General features: G+C 33.2%; 1 protein-coding gene across 1 annotated transcript; it reads left to right on the forward strand.

The window, feature by feature from the left end:
* The first annotated feature begins 99 nt into the window (after positions 1-99).
* LOC108202819 (protein VASCULAR ASSOCIATED DEATH 1, chloroplastic) lies at positions 100-19,286 on the forward strand. Its single transcript, XM_017371362.2, has 18 exons — positions 100-376; positions 939-998; positions 4,683-4,733; positions 4,882-4,947; positions 8,063-8,158; positions 8,285-8,386; positions 9,109-9,209; positions 9,302-9,477; positions 12,095-12,135; positions 12,239-12,326; positions 12,478-12,564; positions 12,658-12,712; positions 15,990-16,056; positions 16,635-16,722; positions 16,933-16,994; positions 17,084-17,123; positions 17,240-17,514; positions 18,819-19,286. Exons 1-18 carry the CDS (start codon positions 245-247, stop codon positions 19,062-19,064), a joined length of 1,833 nt encoding a protein of 610 aa, XP_017226851.1. The 5' UTR covers positions 100-244; the 3' UTR covers positions 19,065-19,286.
* The last annotated feature ends 1,867 nt before the right edge of the window (positions 19,287-21,153 follow it).

The raw sequence follows: 21,153 nt of genomic DNA on the forward strand, positions 1-21,153 counted from the left end.
ACCTAAACAAACTGGATCAGACCATCTATCCATCTCCAAGTGTCCAACTCACTAGTCGGTATAAATAAATCCCACTGGGCCCCATCAAGTCTTCTCTTTCGTCCGTTATCAAGCCCCACTGCATAAACACCCCCAACAACCTCTCTCTCTCTCACTCTCTCTCTCTACAAAGTCCTCTATTTTGGACTATATTACCCTCCACTTTCATCTCTCTATACTTACATATACTTACACGCTCACATCAATGGCGGTGGCGAGTCCAGAGATCACTGAATTGCCGCAGTCAATGGCGTCTCAATCGACGTCGCAATCAGCCTCGCCGGATCGCTCGCCGTCAGATCTCTCTTCTCGCTCTCCGTCGAAACGCGAAATTCAGGTCTCTCATATACTCAATTTTAGTCTCTGTGATTGAATTTCGTGTTCTTCTTGCTTGTGTAGTGATCTCTGTATGTCTACTTGTTTGCTTGTGATTTGTGATTTGTGTAACGTGTTCGTTTCGTGAGGTTGATTTCGATTCGCTTCAGAGAAGTGAGAAGGAGAAGATTACGATACTGAAGTTATAATAGAAAATTGTGAAGTTTTGAAGTTAGAGCTTGAATTATGTATTTGGATCATAGTGTCAGTGTTTCACGAACTGCATTTGTGGAATTTTTCCTAAATGTAATTACTTGTTTGAATTTTAGTTTGTTAAATAGTAGGCTTCTAATTTGTTTTGGTTGATACTTGCATTGATCAAAATTGGAACACCTTTCTAATCAAAATTTACGACTTTGTGGTGAATTGATTAGGAAATGATTTAAATTAAACTACTCTGGGTACTATTGCCATTATTTTTAATGAAGAGTGTATCTCTACAATTATGTGAAGAACAGATTGAGTTTCCTTGTGTTGAAGATTTGCACCAAAAATTTACTAACTCAATCAAATTCTTGATGCAGTCACAACCATCTTTGAAGAGCGAAGAGTATAGGCAGTTGTTTCGACTTCCACCTGAGGAAGTAAGTGTCCTTAAAACGATTAGCTACCTTCTCCTATGTCCTTATACACATCTATCAATGTTTTGCGCTTCTTGCATTCTTGATTATTGTTATTGCTTAAGCCATCAGTGTTGTTATTTCATTCTTTAAGTACTTAACTTGCAATTGCTGTGAATACTGATTTTGCATAGTTCTACACTTTCTGTCTCATTTGTCCTCACATTCCTGTGCACTATGATTTGTATTTCTATTCTGTGCATAATCAGTTGTCACCATTGTTATGTAGTCAACGACTAGGTGGCAAGACAATTAAGTCAAGCAGTGACTAGCGAAAAAGTCAATCATGTATTTTACCCGACCTGACTCGAAATGTAAAAATTTAGGGATTTTATACAAAACTTACGTGAAATAAGGTTTTTATAAAGTTGATAGGTTTGGAGGCTCATCTCCTGCTACTTTTCTCTATTCATCTAGATGATTATAGTTTCCTCCCCCGCCATTAAAAAATACTCAAAAAGTGATGGACATTTCTATGTCCTTGAGATGACTTTGATTAGTTTGTTCACCTTTTTATTTGCTTATGGATGCTTGCCTTTTGTTATTTGAACTTAACATCAATTATTTATTATTTGAACCATGAAATTAATGTATATTTACCTATATTATATCTTTTTTACCAAAAACATATATGCATTTCACGACTTGTCAACTATATCGACTTGTCGACTATTCGATTCCAAGGTACCTAGCCTTGACTTGTCGACTTGGCACCACTATAAAAATGGTTCTTACACACCATATATGTGTAAGATAAGATCATAGATATTTTGCTGTAATATTGATCCACAACTTGGGATCATATATTAATTAATCCATGAATTTTCTCTCTCTATGTGTGTGGGTGTTGATTCCTATTTTTTGTTAGATTGATGGTTATGGCATATATCAGACAACCACATGACTTGTTATTATTGTGCCTAATTCTTGAAATATGAGCACTGCAGAATGCAGTACAAGGTTAGGAAAGGATTGAGAATTAGGGTTTACAGCTTGTCTCAGAGTAGAAAATATGTGAAAACACAAGCACATTTTCATTATTATTATCAACTATTAATCAATTCGTAGTATTCATTTTCTAATTAATATAATATGGGTGCATCTCCTTATGTAAGAGGAATGGATGATCAGTCACTTATCCTATTATTAACTATCTAGATTCTTAGTCCTTAATTGATGATTGTTATGATATATTAAAATTACTAAAATATACTTTTATAATAAATCAGAATATTAGGACATTCCTAATAGGTAAAACAAAATTTTAATAATAAATACACCTATATCTAATAACATGAGAATAATCAACAAAGTATTGTCATATTATGGGTGGAATCGTTCTCCCTCTTAAGGGAAAATTTTGAGCTTGAGACTAAAATTAATCTGGACGGCTCAAGCAAGACCCCATATTAAAGGATATGCAGAAGAGCGCATCCCTGAAGTGTTTTGATAAAATGAACCTAAACTTAGATCACCTGTCTGTCATTCACAAACTTGGCTTCATTTGAGCATTGTAAAAACCAATCACTCACAAATTTGGCTTTATTGTGGCATTGCCTGATTAGGGAAGTGCTTCGACATCTTTAGTGAGAATCGTTAAAGTACAAGTGTTCTTGGCATCTCCTTGTACATCGCCGATGTTCGAATAATCAATTGTGCTTCTTCACTTTGTGGAAGAATAAGAACATCAAATCATGGAGAAACAGGCTCCTCATGTTGCACATCCAACTTCATTTTTAAAAGTTTTTATTTGAGAATGATTAGTTGTGAGTAGTATGTGCTTATTGTATATCAGAATGGACACGTCCAATCTAAAATTTTATGTATAATAATCATAAGCATGGACATAATGTCATACCTTGTCTTAGCAGATTGAACATTATTTTCTCATATTCTCCCTCGTAGTTTCTCCCCTAATTTATAAAAGAATAAAAAACTCCATATTTATATTTCCTGGTCCAGGCATAAGGTATCTATAGGGTCTCCGCTACATAAACACCTACAAGTATAAGATCCCAAAGAAAAGGATATATCCTAAAGTCTCCAGCTAATTTAAGGTAATTTTAACATCAAGATTAAAAGCTTAGAGATAAAGAGATTAGGACAAATTGTACTACGTATTATTATTACTAGTTTAAAATTGAACAACACATATAAGATTGTGGCTAATAGCACACATATCATTATGGTGAACCATGGCTTTTATCCTTTCCGCAGAGTGAAATCATGTGGTAGTGAATTTTCAGCTGTCAATCCACCCCAGTTTATTGTTATCATTGTTTTTTATTCCATGGATGTCTGTTCTTCAAGTTTTGTTTAGCATTACAAGGCCATACAATTTTTATTTAGGTTTAATTAATTTATAAATTGAATTCACTATATAGTAGTTGATAATATAGTATGGAACCGAAGTGATTAGTTTAACCTTTCCTAATCACATTTATTTTTGATATCACTCCCATACAGTGATTTAATTTACAATTTTATTTTGATAGTATTTATTAAGAAAATCAGTTTATTCGTATTACACTCTTTTATAAACTTGTACAAGCAATCGGGTGGTTATGGACAATTTATTATGGCCAATTTATTATGGTAAAAGACTAAAGGCGTATTGAGGTCACAAGTGTATATGTATGTGTGTGAATATTTGTGGTGTTCTTTACTTTGTACAGTCATTTATTCATTCTAATTGAATACATGTTGTAATGCTCAATACTTCATATGAAATGTTGAGTTGACTCTTGAGATTGAGCAAAATATAAACACGCAGAAGATATGAACTTGTGTAACAATTTTCCGTAATTGTCTCCGCTGAAGACCAAAATTCTACCATCTTAAGTATGTATACTGTTAAATCATATTTAGTTTACTAAGAAGTCAAAATTTTGCGTAGAATATACTGGAAGGAGTATGTGACTTACATTAGTTAGAAATGGGAGAGAGAAATTGTGATGTTGGATACTAAATATGTACTGGAGTAATCTTATGTAAAGTTAGAAAAATGTGCTCTTTCCTTCTACCACATTAAAGCAATATCCAGACTCCGAAAGGTAGATGACGCGGTTTCCTTACGTAAAAATGTCGGAGGAAATTTTATTTCAATCAAACTTTGGAATGTGCAACTTTTGTTCAATTTTTATTGGGTTGGCACTTGAGGAATAGTCTCACTAGTTCATTTTTTCTACAACAAAAGAGTTAAACATCCATAACATAGTTTCCTTCCGTGAAAATGTCAGAGAAAATTCCATTTTAATCAAACTTTTGAATCTGCAACTTTTGTTCAATTTCTACTGGGCTGGCACTTGAAAATATTATCACTAGTTTATTTTTTCTACAACAAAATACGGCTATGCTAGTTTAAGAGACAAGCTATAAATCTTTCATTCGCTTTGTAAACAGACAACATTTGGACAATATAGGGCAATTGTCTTTATTATCCTTGTTTTTCATGATTATGCAATATTTGTTTTTTAGGGCGGGGGGTGTTCCTTGATCAATGTGATTTATTCACATGTTTTTCAACTGGAATTGTATTTAATTTTAGGGAGAAAAGTATGTAATATATGGGAGTTGCATTTGCAAGGGGTATTCGTTTCTTATGCCATTCTTTGTGGAACTGATTTTTTAAATACCTCTTTTTTACAGGTCCTAATCCAGGATTTTAACTGCGCCTTGCAAGAAAGTTTCATTCTGCAGGTGGCATACATTTTCTTTTTAGTCTTTTGTAATTTCCGTTATCTCAGTATCTATTGTAACATGATGTTCATTTTATGTCATTTAATTAAATGCAACCACTTGAAGCCTAATATACTGTGTTTTTGAATTTTTTTTATTTGAATTGCAGGGACATATGTACTTGTTTGTCCATTATGTATGCTTCTATTCCAACCTATTTGGGTTTGAGACAAAGGTATGATATCGAACTTATCTCTCTCTCTATATATATATATGTGTGTGTGTGTGTGTGTGTGTGTGTTGAAACATTGTATTGCGGTAATAGAGTGATCATAACGTCTCAATTTATACATACAAGTTAACTTTGCACGAAGTTTGTAAATATTCATCTCATTCTATACAGGGGTTGCAAAATATGATTTTGGTTTTGGTTTTTGAACCAAAACCTTTTAAAACCCATATTATCATCAAATATGGTTGTGTTTTGGTTTGGTTTTATATGATTATAGTTCCAAATTATTCACTCATTTTGGTTATAATATTATGTTTATGTAATTATAGAAACATACACATACAAAGTTATACAATTAAAACGAATATAAAGCGGGTTTTATATCAAACTGGCCACCCATTTCGTCAAAAAATCTCACCTGACCCACCCAAAAAATTTCGGACTCATGTAAGCCACTATAAACAAAATATATATCATCACTATTCATAGCTCTTTACTTAAACATTTATAAAAAAATCAACCGTTTGTTTTTTTACTACAAAACCACTTCGAGTACTTTGATAATAGTCCCTGGTATTTATCAAAATAATTTGGGAATTCCTAAAGCAACATAGCTAGGATGATCATATAACTATACCTATAACTATATATTTTATTTAACTACATGGCTATGTTGCTTTAGAAATTCCCAAATTATTTTAATAAATACCAGGAACTATTATGAAAATACTCGAAGTGGTTTTGTAGTAAAAAAAATAAACGGTTAATTTTTTATAAATAATTAAGTAAAAAGGTATGAATAATAAAGTGGGTAAAATGATATATATTTGGTTTATAGTGGCTTAAATGAATCCGAAATTTTTTGGGTGGGTCAAGTGAGATTTTTTGACGAAATGGGTGGCCAGTTTGATATAAAACCCTAAAGCATGCATATCAGATCTTGCAAAAATATTAAATATCTTGCTAAATTCCAATTAACACTGATTTTTAGACAAACTCAATGACCTGCTTATTCAAATCCCTAATTAGCAAAATGATGTAATCAGTCAACATGTAACAATTGAGATGTCATGCCTAGAAAAAACAGCGATTTAATAGATCAGCTAAGAAAAACAATGACCTGGTCATTCAAATCCCCATCTAGCAAAATGATGTAATCAGTCCAAATTTGACATTTGAGATGTCATCTCAGAAAGTAACAACAATTTAACAGACCAATAAAGAAAAACAGATGATATCAACACAGAAAAAAATAGTTACTGAACCGAAACTAAGTACCAAACCAAATTAGGGGGTTTCAAAATTCAAAACTAAACACCAACCATATTCTAATACGTGAATTTAAGCTTTGTTTAGGTGAACTTAAAATGATTTGTGACTTAAATTGGCTTAAAGTGACAAGTGTGAAGTAGAAGCTTTCTGTTTGGGTAATTTTGTATTATGGGTAACTTATAAGTTATGAAAAATGAAATAAAAAATAAATAAATTTGATAGGTTATCTATTTGGATGATGATATTAAACTTTATCATATAAAATCGCAAAAATTAAAAAATTATAGGCTTTAAGTTTCTGGTTTTCTTTTAAGTCCAAGCCAATTTTTGACTTATTACACAGACACTTCTTAACTTCAAGTCGAAAATGACTTTAAGTTCTGGACATGCCTAGACAAACAGGCTTTTTACATTGAACCAAGAAAAAAGTTGGATTGGTATGGTTCTTGATCCATATTGCCAAATCTAATTCTATAATATAAAAGAATTGGTATCTATTGAGAGCTAAAAGAGAAATAATATCCCTATATTTTTATGTGTTACGAATATTTGATCATTATGTAATGTAAACGAGTGACATCAAGAATAACTTGGAAGTTGTAATGAGTAAGTAATTTAGACATTATTCGTAATCTTTTATTTAATGTTAATATTCATGGCAGAATCTCATTAACATCACTTAAGTTTCTTATCATGTATTTAGGGGTTCACAATCTGTTAATGATTATGTTTCACTTTGATCAAAAGTAAGGAAATTCATGAAATCCTGTTGCCTTAGGTTATCTGAATCCACAACGAAATGTTCAATTGGCAAAACTAATGATGAAATATAGATAAGAACTAGCTTATAACTCGTGGGATGCACGAGTGACTTATAATATCTGTTCTTTTATTATTTATTATATACATTGTATTATATAATTTTATTCGAAGATAGATTTATGTTAAAATAATATGCATCTTTTAATTAAAATAGGTTTTAAATAATTAATTGACATGTTTGGGTAATATATACTTTTTTATTGGGCATGTTAAATAAATTTCTAATAATTAAACTCGCAAAGGACTTATAAATAAATAGACCCGAGATATGTTTTAATGATGATGTTTAAATGTGTTTTAGTTATAATAAAAGGATTCGTTAAAACATGTTATACAATAAAAAAGGCCCATGCACCGGCCCAAAAATCCAACCACCTGCCAAAACTTTTGATATTTCTGGTTCAATGGTATAGTATAGATTGCATTGTTGCAAAACAAAGAAGGTTGCATTGTCACAATTATGGTGTACGGTCATGTATGCTTGTCTTGTGGTTTTCCTACATTCAGTTAGCATCTACTCCAATCCGTCCCAAACTATATGACCTCGTTTAACTAGCACGGTTTTTAAGAAATTAAAATATGACTGAATGATAGCCACAAAAATGAGACAGTGGGTGTTAAAGTAAATGTATTAGATAAACGTGTGGTTATGATAATCTTGAATGCATGCTATAAAAGGATGGTTGATTCTTTTTGGGACATCCAAAATAGAAATGGAGGTCATATAAAATGAGATAGAAGGAGTACTTATTACTTTTGCTTGAAATATACATGTCCCCACCTCAGGCCACCATGCCTGAGAACCTATGATTGCATTTTCAAAAAAAAGGGGGGGGGGGGGTGCTGCTGGGAGGAGTTCGTTTTGCTATATCTTTGCAAATTTGACATGTGCTTTAACGGAAATTTATGTAACTATTTACCATCATTTTTTTGACTGTAGCAAACTAGTTGCACCTTCATTGTTTATTCTATATCCCATTTACGAATTACGATATAACATGTGTTTTTAACTCTCTACATTTAGAAAATAATCCCATTTGAAGACATTTCATCTGTACGAAGAGCTAAGACCGCGGGACTTTTTCCAACTGCCATAGAAATTACAGCTGCAGGAAAGAAGGTATTGACCTTTTTTTTATGACTTTTGTCCATTCTCTTTCTTGGACATTTTCGATAAAAATTGTAAATTTGATTTTATTGGTCCAAAATTTGTAACAGTTATTATAAATTGCATATATTCGTGCAGTTCTTCTTTTCATCTTTTCTGTCTCGTGATGAAGCTCTTAAACTCATTGAAGATGGCTGGTCGGAACATGGGAATGGAGCTAAATCAGTCATGGATCAACAGGTGGTTCATTTTTTTCAGTGATCAAAGTATCTTTTTTTATTCACACCCTCCGTCCCATTATACATGTCCCTTCGACTATTTGCACATAATTTAAGGTGCATAAGAAATATACTTCTGATTGTTATTTTCTGAACAAAAATATAAACCAAAAGCTTTTATTCACAAAAAAAAATTTCAAAAGTATCAAGTGGAAGTATATTTATTATGCACTTCAAATTATGTGCAAAAAGTCAAAGAGACGTGTATAATGGGATGGAGGGAGTATAATATTAGAAATGCATGGGTATTTTAATCATCGAAAGGTGTTACTGTAATGTTGATGAAAAGATTGTGTGGGCCCCACAAATATTAATTTCATGAGCAGGAGCAGCCTGCATAATTTGTCTCACACTCATTCCTCTATATGTGCTTTTATTACTGGGGCTGTTGGAGTTGCAGTATGACATTTATTCAGATAGAAGGATGGATCCTCTTTTTTTTTGGGGCACCGCAATCCGTTCATTTTTAAATAGAAGGATATATAGGTGTTTATTACAAAGTAAGGGATGATCCTTGAGTTTTAAGCTTGTCAATAGGCTAGTTCATTTTATTTAGCTATCACTGGAAAATAAGAAGTAGAGATATACTACTCGCCAATCATCTATGTTTTGAGTTAGAGTAGTGTGGCATCTATAAGCTAAGTATATGCAATTCTCTTACTTCCATTCATCTCCTTTGAGCAGGATGTGAGTCCGGTGTTAAGTACCCCAGAGAATGGAAGTCTTGCTGGTGAACAGCCAAGAACCTCCAACGAGGCAGTAGATGAGTTGGAGTCCAGCGAAAGGTATACACAGCAAGCAGAAACTTTATTAACTTACAAGTACACTTAAATTTTTTGATCGGAATAAATCTGGTTTTACTGTTTATCTGAACCAGGAATAATGATGTGGCAGAGGATTATGATACTCCCCCTGGTACTGAAGCTGAATCTGTATCAACATCTTCTAGGTTGCAAATTAATTTGGAGAAGGATGCAGAAGACATTGTAGATACCAGCTCTTCACCTGCAAAGTCTATGGTGTGGGAGCCTGAGGATTCTGATGCACCCAAGGGTCAGTAAGATTTTTTTATTTCTTTTTATGTTACGATGTTTTACATGTCTGAATGCGTTTTTTCGAGACAAGATCATTTATAATCATGCAATTTGCATGCTGCCCTGGCTTCTATTAATACTAGTTTACCTTTCCAAATTTAACCCTTTTTTAATCAATTCAAGATCGATAAGAGATTAAGAGTTAATATTAATATAAGATAAACAGGCTGCATTTGATTTTGTGAGAGTCCTTGTAGTGAGTTCCAAGTTATGTTAATTTGGAAAGGCTGAAGTTGAATATGAAGACCAGTACAGCCATTTATACAAATAACAATTCTTTAATGTATACTAACAATCCATGTTACACAGACTTCTCACATGGATGCATGACAAATCATATTACTTCAAAAAATTGGAGAATTGGAGGAGTACTTGTGTCCTGCTCTTCAATGTGGAAGTTTAGGATTGGGTACTTGATCTGTGTATGTACAAAAAATATGAAGCATTTAATAAACAAATTTAATAGGGTTAAATGGCTTAAACATAATTGAACTCGTAGGTAACTTGCAAGTGGGTTACTGAACTGAAAAAGCTTGGAGTCAACTAACAATTCTATTTAAATCTTGCAATCGAGTGATCGCCGTTAACTTTTTTAACGGGACTGACGGAATGCTTAGTTGGCACACGCTGACTTGTTTAAAATCAGACACGCTGGCTGATGACCTGGCCAATCGAGTGAACCCACCTCAATCAAATCTAACCCACCTCGACGTGAGTCCACCAAAGCATTGCATCTGAGAGTGAAGATGAACAAGGGAGGATTTTAATAATTCCCCATCTCCGTCTGGGAAACAACAAGAAGAGCAGTAGCACGCTGGGCAATAGTAGGACGAAGCATCACAATAATTCTAAGAAAACAAACCAACCATATCTCACCAATTGCCAATACATCTCTTTTGCTCCATCTCTCTCCCTCCACCATCTCGCATATCAATATCATTCCCAGTATTAGTACTACCATATTCAACATTCCTAATATCACTGCCCATCGCCCCTTCGTCAACATATATACCCATTTTCCACTCATCGAATGGATACTCTTTCATCAATCACACTTACATTTGCAAATTAAACCCCCATCCCCAAGGATTTTCCAATCAGATTACTAACTATATTATAACCATATCATTTTCACGACGTCGCCGGCGAGATGAGGACGATGGTGTTTGGTGTTATATGATTCAGCTAAAATGATTTGACCCGATTATGGTTGGTTATGGTTAGATTGATTCGGGTTGGGTTATATTGGTGGGTTGGGTTTTAAATAAATGGGTTATATCAGTGGATCGGGTTATTAGTAATTTGGGTTGTATTTAACACGTGGCAGTCCTGGTGGCACAAACTAACGGGGCTCCGTTAAAAGTCAACCCTACTTAACAGACATGCAAATAAAGTTTAGTGTAGTCACCGGAAATCAAGTTCTAATGACTTGTCTTAGTCGAATGCAAGCTTTTTCAGTTCAGTGACCCACTTGCAAGTTAGCTACGAGTTCAATTATGTTTAAGTCATTTAACCCAAATTTAATATACCTATAGGTACTAGAAAACAATATTGGCTCTAAATTCTAATCAACAAAAAAAAATTTAATTAGGTTTTACAATCGATCAAAATTACAGCTGTAGTCTTATAATATTAGCACTTAAAGAATAAGTGCATAATAGCTCACTGATCGAGCTCTCGTGCACTGAAGATGAATGAGGCTCAGCGGTCCTCTACGCTTTGCAGAAATACAAGGGGCCATTTTAGGATTCCATTTCGTAGTACCATGTCCAAAATGAACTCCGGCCTTCATCATCTCTTCCAAATCGATGTTCCAATATCTTTTTGTCATTTGCGAACTTGTGGACATCTTTATTGACATTTGGCATATTTAAAATCAAATTAGTGTAATTGCTATGAAGTATTAAGTAATTTACTTGTTTTTGAGAAGGTTTCTATTACGACATGCTATCACAGCCATGAATATTAGGTGGGTTGCGTTTGGACTAGCAGATTGAACCATGTAGGCTTGGATTTGCAGTTGGTTTTGTAAAGTTGTATGAGATTGTGTTTGAGCTCAGCTTTTGTAAAGTATCACCTTACAGATACTCAATAGTTGGGCTTCAAGGTAAGCCCCAGTGTCTGATAGAGATTGGAAAATAAAGTGCCACAGCTTATGTAAATTTGACAATTGGGAAGTGATGTGCAGAGTAGAATAACCTGTACCTTTGAAAGAAAAGAAGTTTAACTTGTGAAAGAGTATATGATAGTTTTCACTTACAAGGAAATTCCTTGTTCCAATGTTAAATCCTCATTATACTTTGTGAATTGTAACCCAAGACTGTCATAGGCAGTTACAGGTTTCTTTATATAATGTTTAGTTTTGTTTTAGCTGCAAAGGAGTTCTGATGTGGTTCATATAGACGTGTTTTTGTGCTTGGGAGAGGGTCGTTCATTTCTGTTTTTTGTATTTCTTTGCTTGAACAAAATTACATTGTGTTAAGTGTAAGGAAAAGTATTATTATGTGTCATTTTTTTTGAAATCACCCAGACTCATTCTCTATTTTTATTTCACATTGGAACTATTTGAAATGCAGTCCCAGAATGTTATACAATGGTTGCAGAAGGAAAGTTTCCGGTAATAGTTTGGTTTTATCTAGTTTTATGATGCAAAGCTGCTTTTAATTTTAACCAAAAAAAAACGGAAACATATTTTAATACACATGTAATTCTTGCTGTAGCTAGAGGTGGATGAGTTCTTCAATCTCTTTTTGTCGGACAATGCCCTGGATTTTCTCGAATCGTATCACAATAAGTGTGGGGATAAAGGTACTATAGATGTGATGTTTATGGAAAGTGTATGACTGTTGGTAGTCTATCTTTAGCTATTCGGGAGAAATAAGAGTATTGAGTTTTTATAGTAGTTGCCTTAAATTGATTATTACACTATGGAATCATAATTTCTAACTTTTGTTTTTAGAACTAAAATGCAGCCCGTGGCGTCCTCATGAAAAATATGGGCATGCTCGTGATGTCTCGTTTAAACATCCTATAAAGATATACTTAGGTATGTTATTAGAGCACCATTGCCTCTAGTGATTAGCATCATCTAAAGTTTCTTTTTGGCTGTATCTGGTTTTTATGTTTTTCAGTTTGCTAGGTGCAAGATACGGTAGCCCCCGGAAGATCCAGAAACTTAGAGTATACAGAAACAGGTAGAAAATAATATCTTCTAGTATACATTTTAAACAGGCATACACATTCCATACTACTGTCCTTCCAAAAAAAAAAAATTAATGCAGTTATCTGAAATTTGAGAAATCTAAGTCTTCCTTTCTTTTTAAATTGTTGCACTAGCAAGCAACAAATTTTATTGACATTATTATCATTGTTCAAGTAGTTCACGGGCTCTATCATCTATTTGCCTCATATACACTATACAGTATTAGTATATATATCTTGGCAGCAGAGTGAGTTGATCCCTACCAGACATACTTGCATTATCGCCTTTGACTCTGAGATTCTGTTGTCTCTCTTTCTGTCTAAATAATTTTTTGTTTCATATGGACCTATGTTCTTTAGAACTCAGATAGTCATTATCACAGCCACCTTCAGTTCGACCTTATCTTATCTGCACTGTGCTTTCAAGTTTCAGAAAATTGTACTTGAAATTCCACATTTATTGTTTATATAATTTCTGATCAGTGTCAGTAATTCTATATGAAGAATAACAAATACAAGCTTAGCAAGGTTTTGTCACATAACTGTGGTAATAATGATATTTTCATATTGCAGATAATTAAATTATATATACGCGTTTTTTTGTTGAAAATTTCATGTAAATTTTGAGCGCCTGATTATATTGTGATTATCCATACTTTAGTTTATATTGATATTTATTTTACTCAAGATTGTGAAAAACTGTTATATTATTTTTTATTTGTATATTTATGTTACAACATATAAACGCTTCGACAAATTAATTAATATTTTGTCAAAAATTAATGTTGTCCTATGTCATTAATTAAATTCATAAAATTTTAAATAAAAATAATGAGATAAATAAAATGTGTTGCGTTAAGATATTAAAGTGATAAATTAATTATTAAATTCACTCACCACAAGTTTATAGGTGGAATTACAAAATATTGTAAATGAATAGTGGTACACCACTGGGATTTGTTTAATTGGAGGTTGGGGATGCAGGGGTTAAATTTCAGAAGACTTGCATGGGAATTGGGAACTTGTAAAAACAGGGTTGAGGGCGTTTTAGAAAGGATGTGAATGGTTATGATAAATATTACATTATGCGACTTTACGACGCTCTTTCTCAAGTACCTCCATCTTTATTGACTCTCTTTGTTGAGCATGTAGTTCTTGAATTAGCAATATATATATATATATATATATATATATATATATATATATATATATATATCCATATATGTTGTGATTACAGACTCAAGTGTGTGTGTGTGTGATGCATCAAAGTAGGCTTGGACTTGTACATATTTGTGAATAAGATAAAGACATGATCGATTAGCATCAAACTTAATTTAGTATTTTATGTAATTTTTAGCAATAATAAAAATTGATATACCTTCTACTTATAAATTTGAGATTTTTGAGTAATTGAAGTTGTATTTTCTTCATAATTATATAATTTTTAAATAATCTAATTATTGATTAGATAATAACTAAATTTTTTTATAGAATATAAATTTCTTATTTACCTTTACCCTTCTGTATCTTTTAGTAAGCCCTTGCTTCAATGCTTGTATCCAAAGAAATAAAGGGATCAACCCTTCTTCCCCAACCAAGTAACGGAAGGGTCCTTGTTCCAACCCCTTCCTTCCCTTCCCTTCCCTTCCCCACATTTGCTTCCAAAACCTCCTTTCAAACAGACCTTCTAGTTGGAGTCGAGGACATTTTTGCACTACAATGTTGCAAATTTACTCTCTTGATTTTGCACCAGAGTTGCTCTAAAATGTTTTCTTCATTTGGCTGGTTCGTTTTAAAATTTGTTCGGGTCTTTTGCATTGTTTCCGATAAATAATAATTTCAACCTAAACTGTAATATGATATCTGATCGCTTGTATATTGATTACTAGAACAATTATCAGACCAGGTAGTAGTATGGAAACAATATCCACTTAGGGTGCTTGTGTATCGCTTGTTAAAAAAAAAGATTCAAACTCGCTCGAGCTTCAGTCGAAGCGAAAAATTTGTTTGAGCTTGGTTCATTAAGAAAATATTTGTTCATGAAAGGTTCGCGAACAACTCGTGAACAATTCTCGCAAGCTTTCTCACGAGCTCATACTCACAAACAAATCATTAATATTGTGAGCTTTTTCGTTCACGATTTTATGCTCACAAATAAAGTAAGTATATTACTCATAATATTGGCTCACGAGCCTAATATCAAGTTACCGTGAGTTGACTACGAGTGCCTACTAGCACCCGTAGTAATAAAAATGAGAAATATAAAATGTTCTTGCGTATAAAAATCAAAAACTAAAAAATAAACTTTAAGTATTACAAATAAATATTTTTTTAATGTTTAATGAAAGTGAATAAATTTGAATTCTGTAAATATTTGATATGATATTCAAGAAAGAACCATTAGACAGAGAACTCTTACCTTATTTCCAGTATTAGTTGGGGTTTTGCAGCAGAACTGCACATGAAAAAAATGTCTTGTTTATGTATTATATATTGAAATTACTTCTGAGCACACACAACGATGCAAAAAAACATGTATTTAGATTTAGATCCTGAAAATATATGTGAAATATAGGGTTATGCAGCAGAACCTTAGTGGTTCTATGGTTCTATTTTAAGCATTGGTTCTATCTTGGGCGCGACCCATATAATATATTTTTAATTAATGTATTGTAGCTAATAGTGGTACTAATTATATTTGAATAAATAATTGGAATGTAGACATATATACAAGCTTAATAATATATTATTGCTTGATAAAATTAAATAGAACTTAATTACTATTGAACTTGTTCATAAATTACTAACAAATCATTAAGTTGAGCATGTTTATAAACTTACTAATCGAACTTATTCACGAACTTGTTCATGAGCGAGTTCACGAACTATTCTCACGAATATATTAAAGAGCTTGCTCACGAATTATCGAGTCGAGACTATATTGTGATCATGTTCGGCTTGTTAATAAATCGATCTATAATATTGTGTTCAATCTTGACTTATTAATAAATCAAATCATACCCTAACCAAGCTCTTTTCGAGCCAAACGCCGAGCCGTTCGAGTGTATCAGCTCATTTACAGCCCTATTTCCACGTTCAACCTTGTTAAATAGAATTCAATACATATATAAACTTGTAATTTAAATAGTCAAATTGACAGTCTGAAGCTAAAATGGGAATTTTTTTGCATCTTATTTTAGTGTGTTAATCATTACAGGCTGTGGAATAGATTTCTTTTCCTTATTCCATTTATTCTTATATTTATTCCAGTCATTTAATTGTCGAGACAACACAAGAGATCAGTGATGTACCTTATGGAGATTACTTCTGCGTGGAGGTATGAACTTATTGTAGAGAACTATAACAGGATACTTGTTTTGATTCTGTGCTCAATAATATTAGCTATTCTTTAATATTTATGTTCAAATAATGTGGTAGATATATGGCTGGATTTGGTAAGAAGTAAGTCTAAACTTAAGTTGATACCGGTTCTTATCTGATAGGCATCTCCACAGAAAGTGGGCACCTTGTTGTGGGCCATGTAACAAAAACTTGGAGAAGGGTCCAGTTGCAACGATTTCCTCTCTAGCTCTAGCTGTACTCTTAACAAGTCATAGAACTGGAAAATATCTGTTTAGGAGTCTCTATTTAATACATGATTTAGTAATCAGTTAAAGACAGATGTTCTTATGAAAATTGAAAAGTAACATCAATATATGACTGTGAACTTTGGGTTGGGGTGAAACCTGGCATGTAGGAAGATGGGAGAGAAGTCATGAATGGGGAGGGTGTTAATAAAGAATAACAAGTTGCTGTCAAAATTGCTTCAGGATACCCTTTTTTTATCGATGCAGAAGTCTCCTTGAGTTTGGCCCTAATATTTTTAAGCTCCTATTTTTCACACGTCTTCTGCAGGAGTTTTGGGATGTGGAGAGAATTGGCGATGGCACCAGAGTAAGGATATATATAAATGTGGCTTTTTCAAAAAATACCATGTGGAAAGGTAGGTTTATCCTTTCCTTACCTTCTCAAAGATTATAATCCCAGGCGGTGGTTTTACAAGCCAATATCCGTAGTTTCTGCCTAATGGGATCAGTGTCTATTCCAATGCGCTATTCTTTACTTCAAATCTTTTCTTCTTTTTCTTTTTTTCTAATTTTCTAATATATCTTGAGGTACTTCATTTTTTTGTTTCGATGGTTTTTAAATGCAGGAAAAATAGTACAATCTACTATAGACGAGTGTCGAGATGCTTATGCTACTTGGATAGCTCATGTATTCTTTCTTCTGATGTCTGCCTCGTTTCTATTTCTTAAATTTCCATTCAACAGTCTTGCCAACTGCTTATATATAAACTTTCTCAGGCACATGCTTCATTACAGAAAATGGACCTGGAAAAAGAAGGTCGGCAAAATTCTAGTTTGCTAGCTTTTTTATGATTAGCATAGTTGTAATCTAAGAAGTACCTAGTCTGAATTATCTTTCCTTTGTGTCTTCATTGTTACCCTTCATCTCAACAGGACGTAATGCCGCTAATTTGATTGCTGATGGTCAAGTTCATGTAGAAACACAAGAAGATATTGTGGAGAATTCAGGAGCACCACATGTACAGATGTCAGATTCTTATGGAGTTAATCAAGACAGCATTCAGCTAGAAGAGAATTTCCGGTATCGGGATTCAGTTCTGTCTTTTCTTCGAGGTTCATTGATGAAACTTGGTTCATATTCTAAATCTCACAGTCAGTTCCCGTCAGTCGTAGTTATCATTGTGGCTGCAATCTTCCTCCTGATGCAGGTATGTAATTTCTGTTAGCATCCAGTCATCTACTCATCTCTAAATTTTGTCCCAAAACTATTTTGTAATGTACGAATGTGGCCCAGTTAAAGTGCTGATGATAGATCTCATATCAATTTCATAAGCATCCCGAGTTCACTGTTATAGACTATTTCACACTACGGAGTGTCATTTAACATAGTTTCCTTGTGTAGCTCGTAGTCCAGGTGAATAGGTCACAGACTTGCAGTTCTATTGTTTCAATAATATTCTTTTTGATGCTGCTCTAGTATAACTCGGTCTAATCTTTTGTATATCTGTCATTACCAAACATCAATTTCAGATTTTAAGAGGTTTAAATAGTTGATAGCTGGGTAGGCCAAGGGCGCCTCCTGGCATATCCCCTTATTTTTTGGTGGGTATTTGTGGGGAGTGCGGGAAGAGTATTCTTCATACTTTCTGGGTCAAATTGAAAGACTCTTGACTTCCAAAACCCAAATTAAATGAGCCCAAACACACTAGGCAGGGAGGGACTTGTGCATGTATATATGTGTCGTGCATGTACACCGAAACACACCGGAGAGATGGAGGGAGGGAGGAACCTATTCATGTACCATGTAACGTTTGTATATGTGTCGTGCTGACGTGTATGTATAATTGTATATAGATGTGTGTTGTGTATGTATGTTACAAAATTATTGATGTACTTTAATATAATGTAGTTTATTTATTATTGAATTTGCCGAACTTCTGAATCCCCACATGGTGCATCCGCACTCATGCTTCTTAGGTCGATAGGAAGTGCATCAGAACCTGGGTGACTTTTGATTTAGAGCATCATAGCTGTTGGCTGCTAATTCTTGTTTTAAGTTGTTTATATTTATGTTCTTGTTATATGAGGAAATCTTCGAGAATCAGTAGCTAGATAAACAAAGAGGCATGATGTTTGTGTTTCATAGCATGTTAATACTGAGAATCGTTGATATTATTTTTACATTTTTAGACTGAGAAAGGGGGAGCTGATGAATAGGTGAGATAAAATCTAATAAGCTTTTAGACTGAGATCTAATACGCTTTTATTTGGGTTAGAGTAGTTGTGGTAAATATTATTATAGTGGCTGCTGTTATTGGGGGAAAAACAATAAAACTAGCACTTCTATGATTTCACCCCCGGCACCCGTATAGGCTGGTTATGATACAGCTCCGCCCCCTGCCTGTCAATTGTGTTCATCTCAGATAAATTGCACATTTATACTATCAATTTTATTCACATCCAATATCCTGTATCCAGTAATATATTTCTCATCTTTTATTTATTATTACAGATAAGTATTATAGTCTTGTTAGCTAGACCACAACAGATCCATGTGGTTCCTCAAGCAAACTACTTGAGCAGTATGAATGTTGGACCGGCTGAAGAGGCAAAAACAATGTTATTGCTCGATAAGCAGATAAGCCACCTTAAGGAGGAGATGCTTATGGTTGAAACACTTCTGGAAAAGATGCAGTTACAGCATGCACTATTAAAAGCTCAGTTGCAAGATGTACTTCGTGATCGTATGAATCGGTAAACCCTTGCATATTGAAGTCCCAGAATCACATGTAAATTTACAGTTTTGTTCCTTTATTTATATGTATTATTGTTTATTCACTTCGTGCGTAAATTTAGAAGAATCTGTAGAGTGTATTAGGCCAATTGGCTGGATGAGAGAGATTATAGAAGAATGTAAAAGGGTTTGTAAAGATGCATTTTCACTTCATTTTTCTTTGAAACTTTAAACTTATCACTTCAACGAGGTTATCAAGTACGTTGCATGCTTTTTCGACCACCAGATACATGCTTTGTTTCGTTCCCCATTCTTCGGATTGTGTACTTCATTGACCATTTTCAACTCGGGGAACTTGTAGATTTAATTTTAATTTTTTAAGAATTATTGACATGTCAACTCTTCCGTTCCAAAATTTACATATGAATTTGACAGCTTGTATTCTTTTATGGGTGCCGGTCCCTGCAGTCTGGCTGTCGGGAACTGTTTAACCGGCATATCATTCCTGGGCTCTTAGATGAAATATCATGTGGTTAGTATTAAAACATTTTTTTAACATGTCTATTGTTTTTTAATTGTTGGATGGAATCATTTTCCCTGTCCAACAATTAAAAAGTGTGATGGGATTATTTTTCTTGTCCAGCAGCTAAAAAGTGTTGAATGTATTAAAATTTTGTTATAATTTTGGTCGGTAGATATTAATAAGTGTTGAACGTCTTAAAATTATATTAAAATTTTGTTATAATCCTGATCATTTCATTTAACGGTCCGAAATGATGTATAATACAAATTGTTCCTAGCTGACTACTGACTACGATTCCCTTTCTTTTGGTATGATTTATCATTACAAATATGCAACAAGTGTGAGCTTTAAGCTTCCATTTGTGTAATTGTGTCAATCAGACAAAAACATCTTGCAATTTTGAGTCAAATGTCAGGGATTATAACCCCCTTCCTCTTATAGCATATCATCACATATACGCAGCAAGTGTGTGAACCTTAAACTTCTATTTGTGTCAATCAGACAAAAACATCTTGCAATTCTTGAACTTAATGTTGGGTCAAATTTATATAATATAGTTTTACATTAGGACCAAGTAAACAGGTAATTTCAATATTGATCTACATAAAGTGACAATTTGTCTTTGCTTCAAAATATCACTTAATTTCATTTTGGATTAACACTTTTTTGTTCCATTTATTTATCTACAACTTGCGGGGATCCCTATTTTTCGTTAGGAGTGAGCCTCGGAGGGGTCGGGAATGAGTATTGAGTTCAGGGATTATGGGGGGATAACACTCTTCGACCACGAAGTGCCCTCGTGCCCATACCTATCTACGTCAAGAAAAATTTTAAAACATAATCCTCATTAAAACTAAACTATAATTTTTCATAAAGTCCGTCCTTTTAAATCAATTAACAATACACCAAAAACATACGCAATAAATTAGATCCAAATTAGTAACCAACAAAAATGCACACATCTATATTATACTAAGCCGAAACATTAAAAATTTGGTCGGTCGGTACTTGGGCCAAAGTACGGCCTACCAATATAACCAATTACTTTTTTTATACTATACTATTAAAGCCGAAACATTAAAAAATTGGTCGGTCGGTACTTGAGTCAAAGTACAGGCCTATTCATATAACTAATTATTTTTTTCTAATTGAAATATATTATCTTTTTTATATTTTTTAGTAAAAAAACTAAATCTTTTAAAATAACATTGAGAAACATGGTAATTACCTTTAAAACTAAATAAATTATCTTTTTATAAATTTTCTAACTAAAATATCGATCTTTTACAATTAATACGGACACGGGCGACATATTTATACAAGAAAAATTATTATATTGGTCGGACGGTCTATACTTGGGCCGAAATACGGGCCTATCTGTATATCCATTTATTATTTTAACTAAAATATATTATCTTTTATATATTCTTAGCTAAAAAATTCAATCTTTTAAAATAACATCGAGTAACATAGTAATTACCTTTTTAACCAAAAAGCATTATCTTTTTTGGATTTTCTAACTAAAAAAACCGAGATTTTACAATTAACACGGGCGACATATATATAAAAATATAATAATATTATATATAA

The sequence above is a fragment of the Daucus carota genome, chromosome 9 (genome assembly GCF_001625215.2).
Source record: "Daucus carota subsp. sativus chromosome 9, DH1 v3.0, whole genome shotgun sequence".
NCBI lineage: Eukaryota > Viridiplantae > Streptophyta > Magnoliopsida > Apiales > Apiaceae > Daucus > Daucus carota.

Excerpts from the sequence above, each read along its gene's own strand:
- LOC108202819 (XM_017371362.2), top strand. The coding sequence starts at position 245 with ATGGCGGTGGCGAGTCCAGAGATCACTGAATTGCCGCAGTCAATGGCG. Across the intron at positions 999-4,682 it reads TTCGACTTCCACCTGAGGAA|GTCCTAATCCAGGATTTTAA; the intron begins GTAAGTGTCCTT and ends TCTTTTTTACAG. Across the intron at positions 12,713-15,989 it reads CTTAGAGTATACAGAAACAG|TCATTTAATTGTCGAGACAA; the intron begins GTAGAAAATAAT and ends TATTTATTCCAG.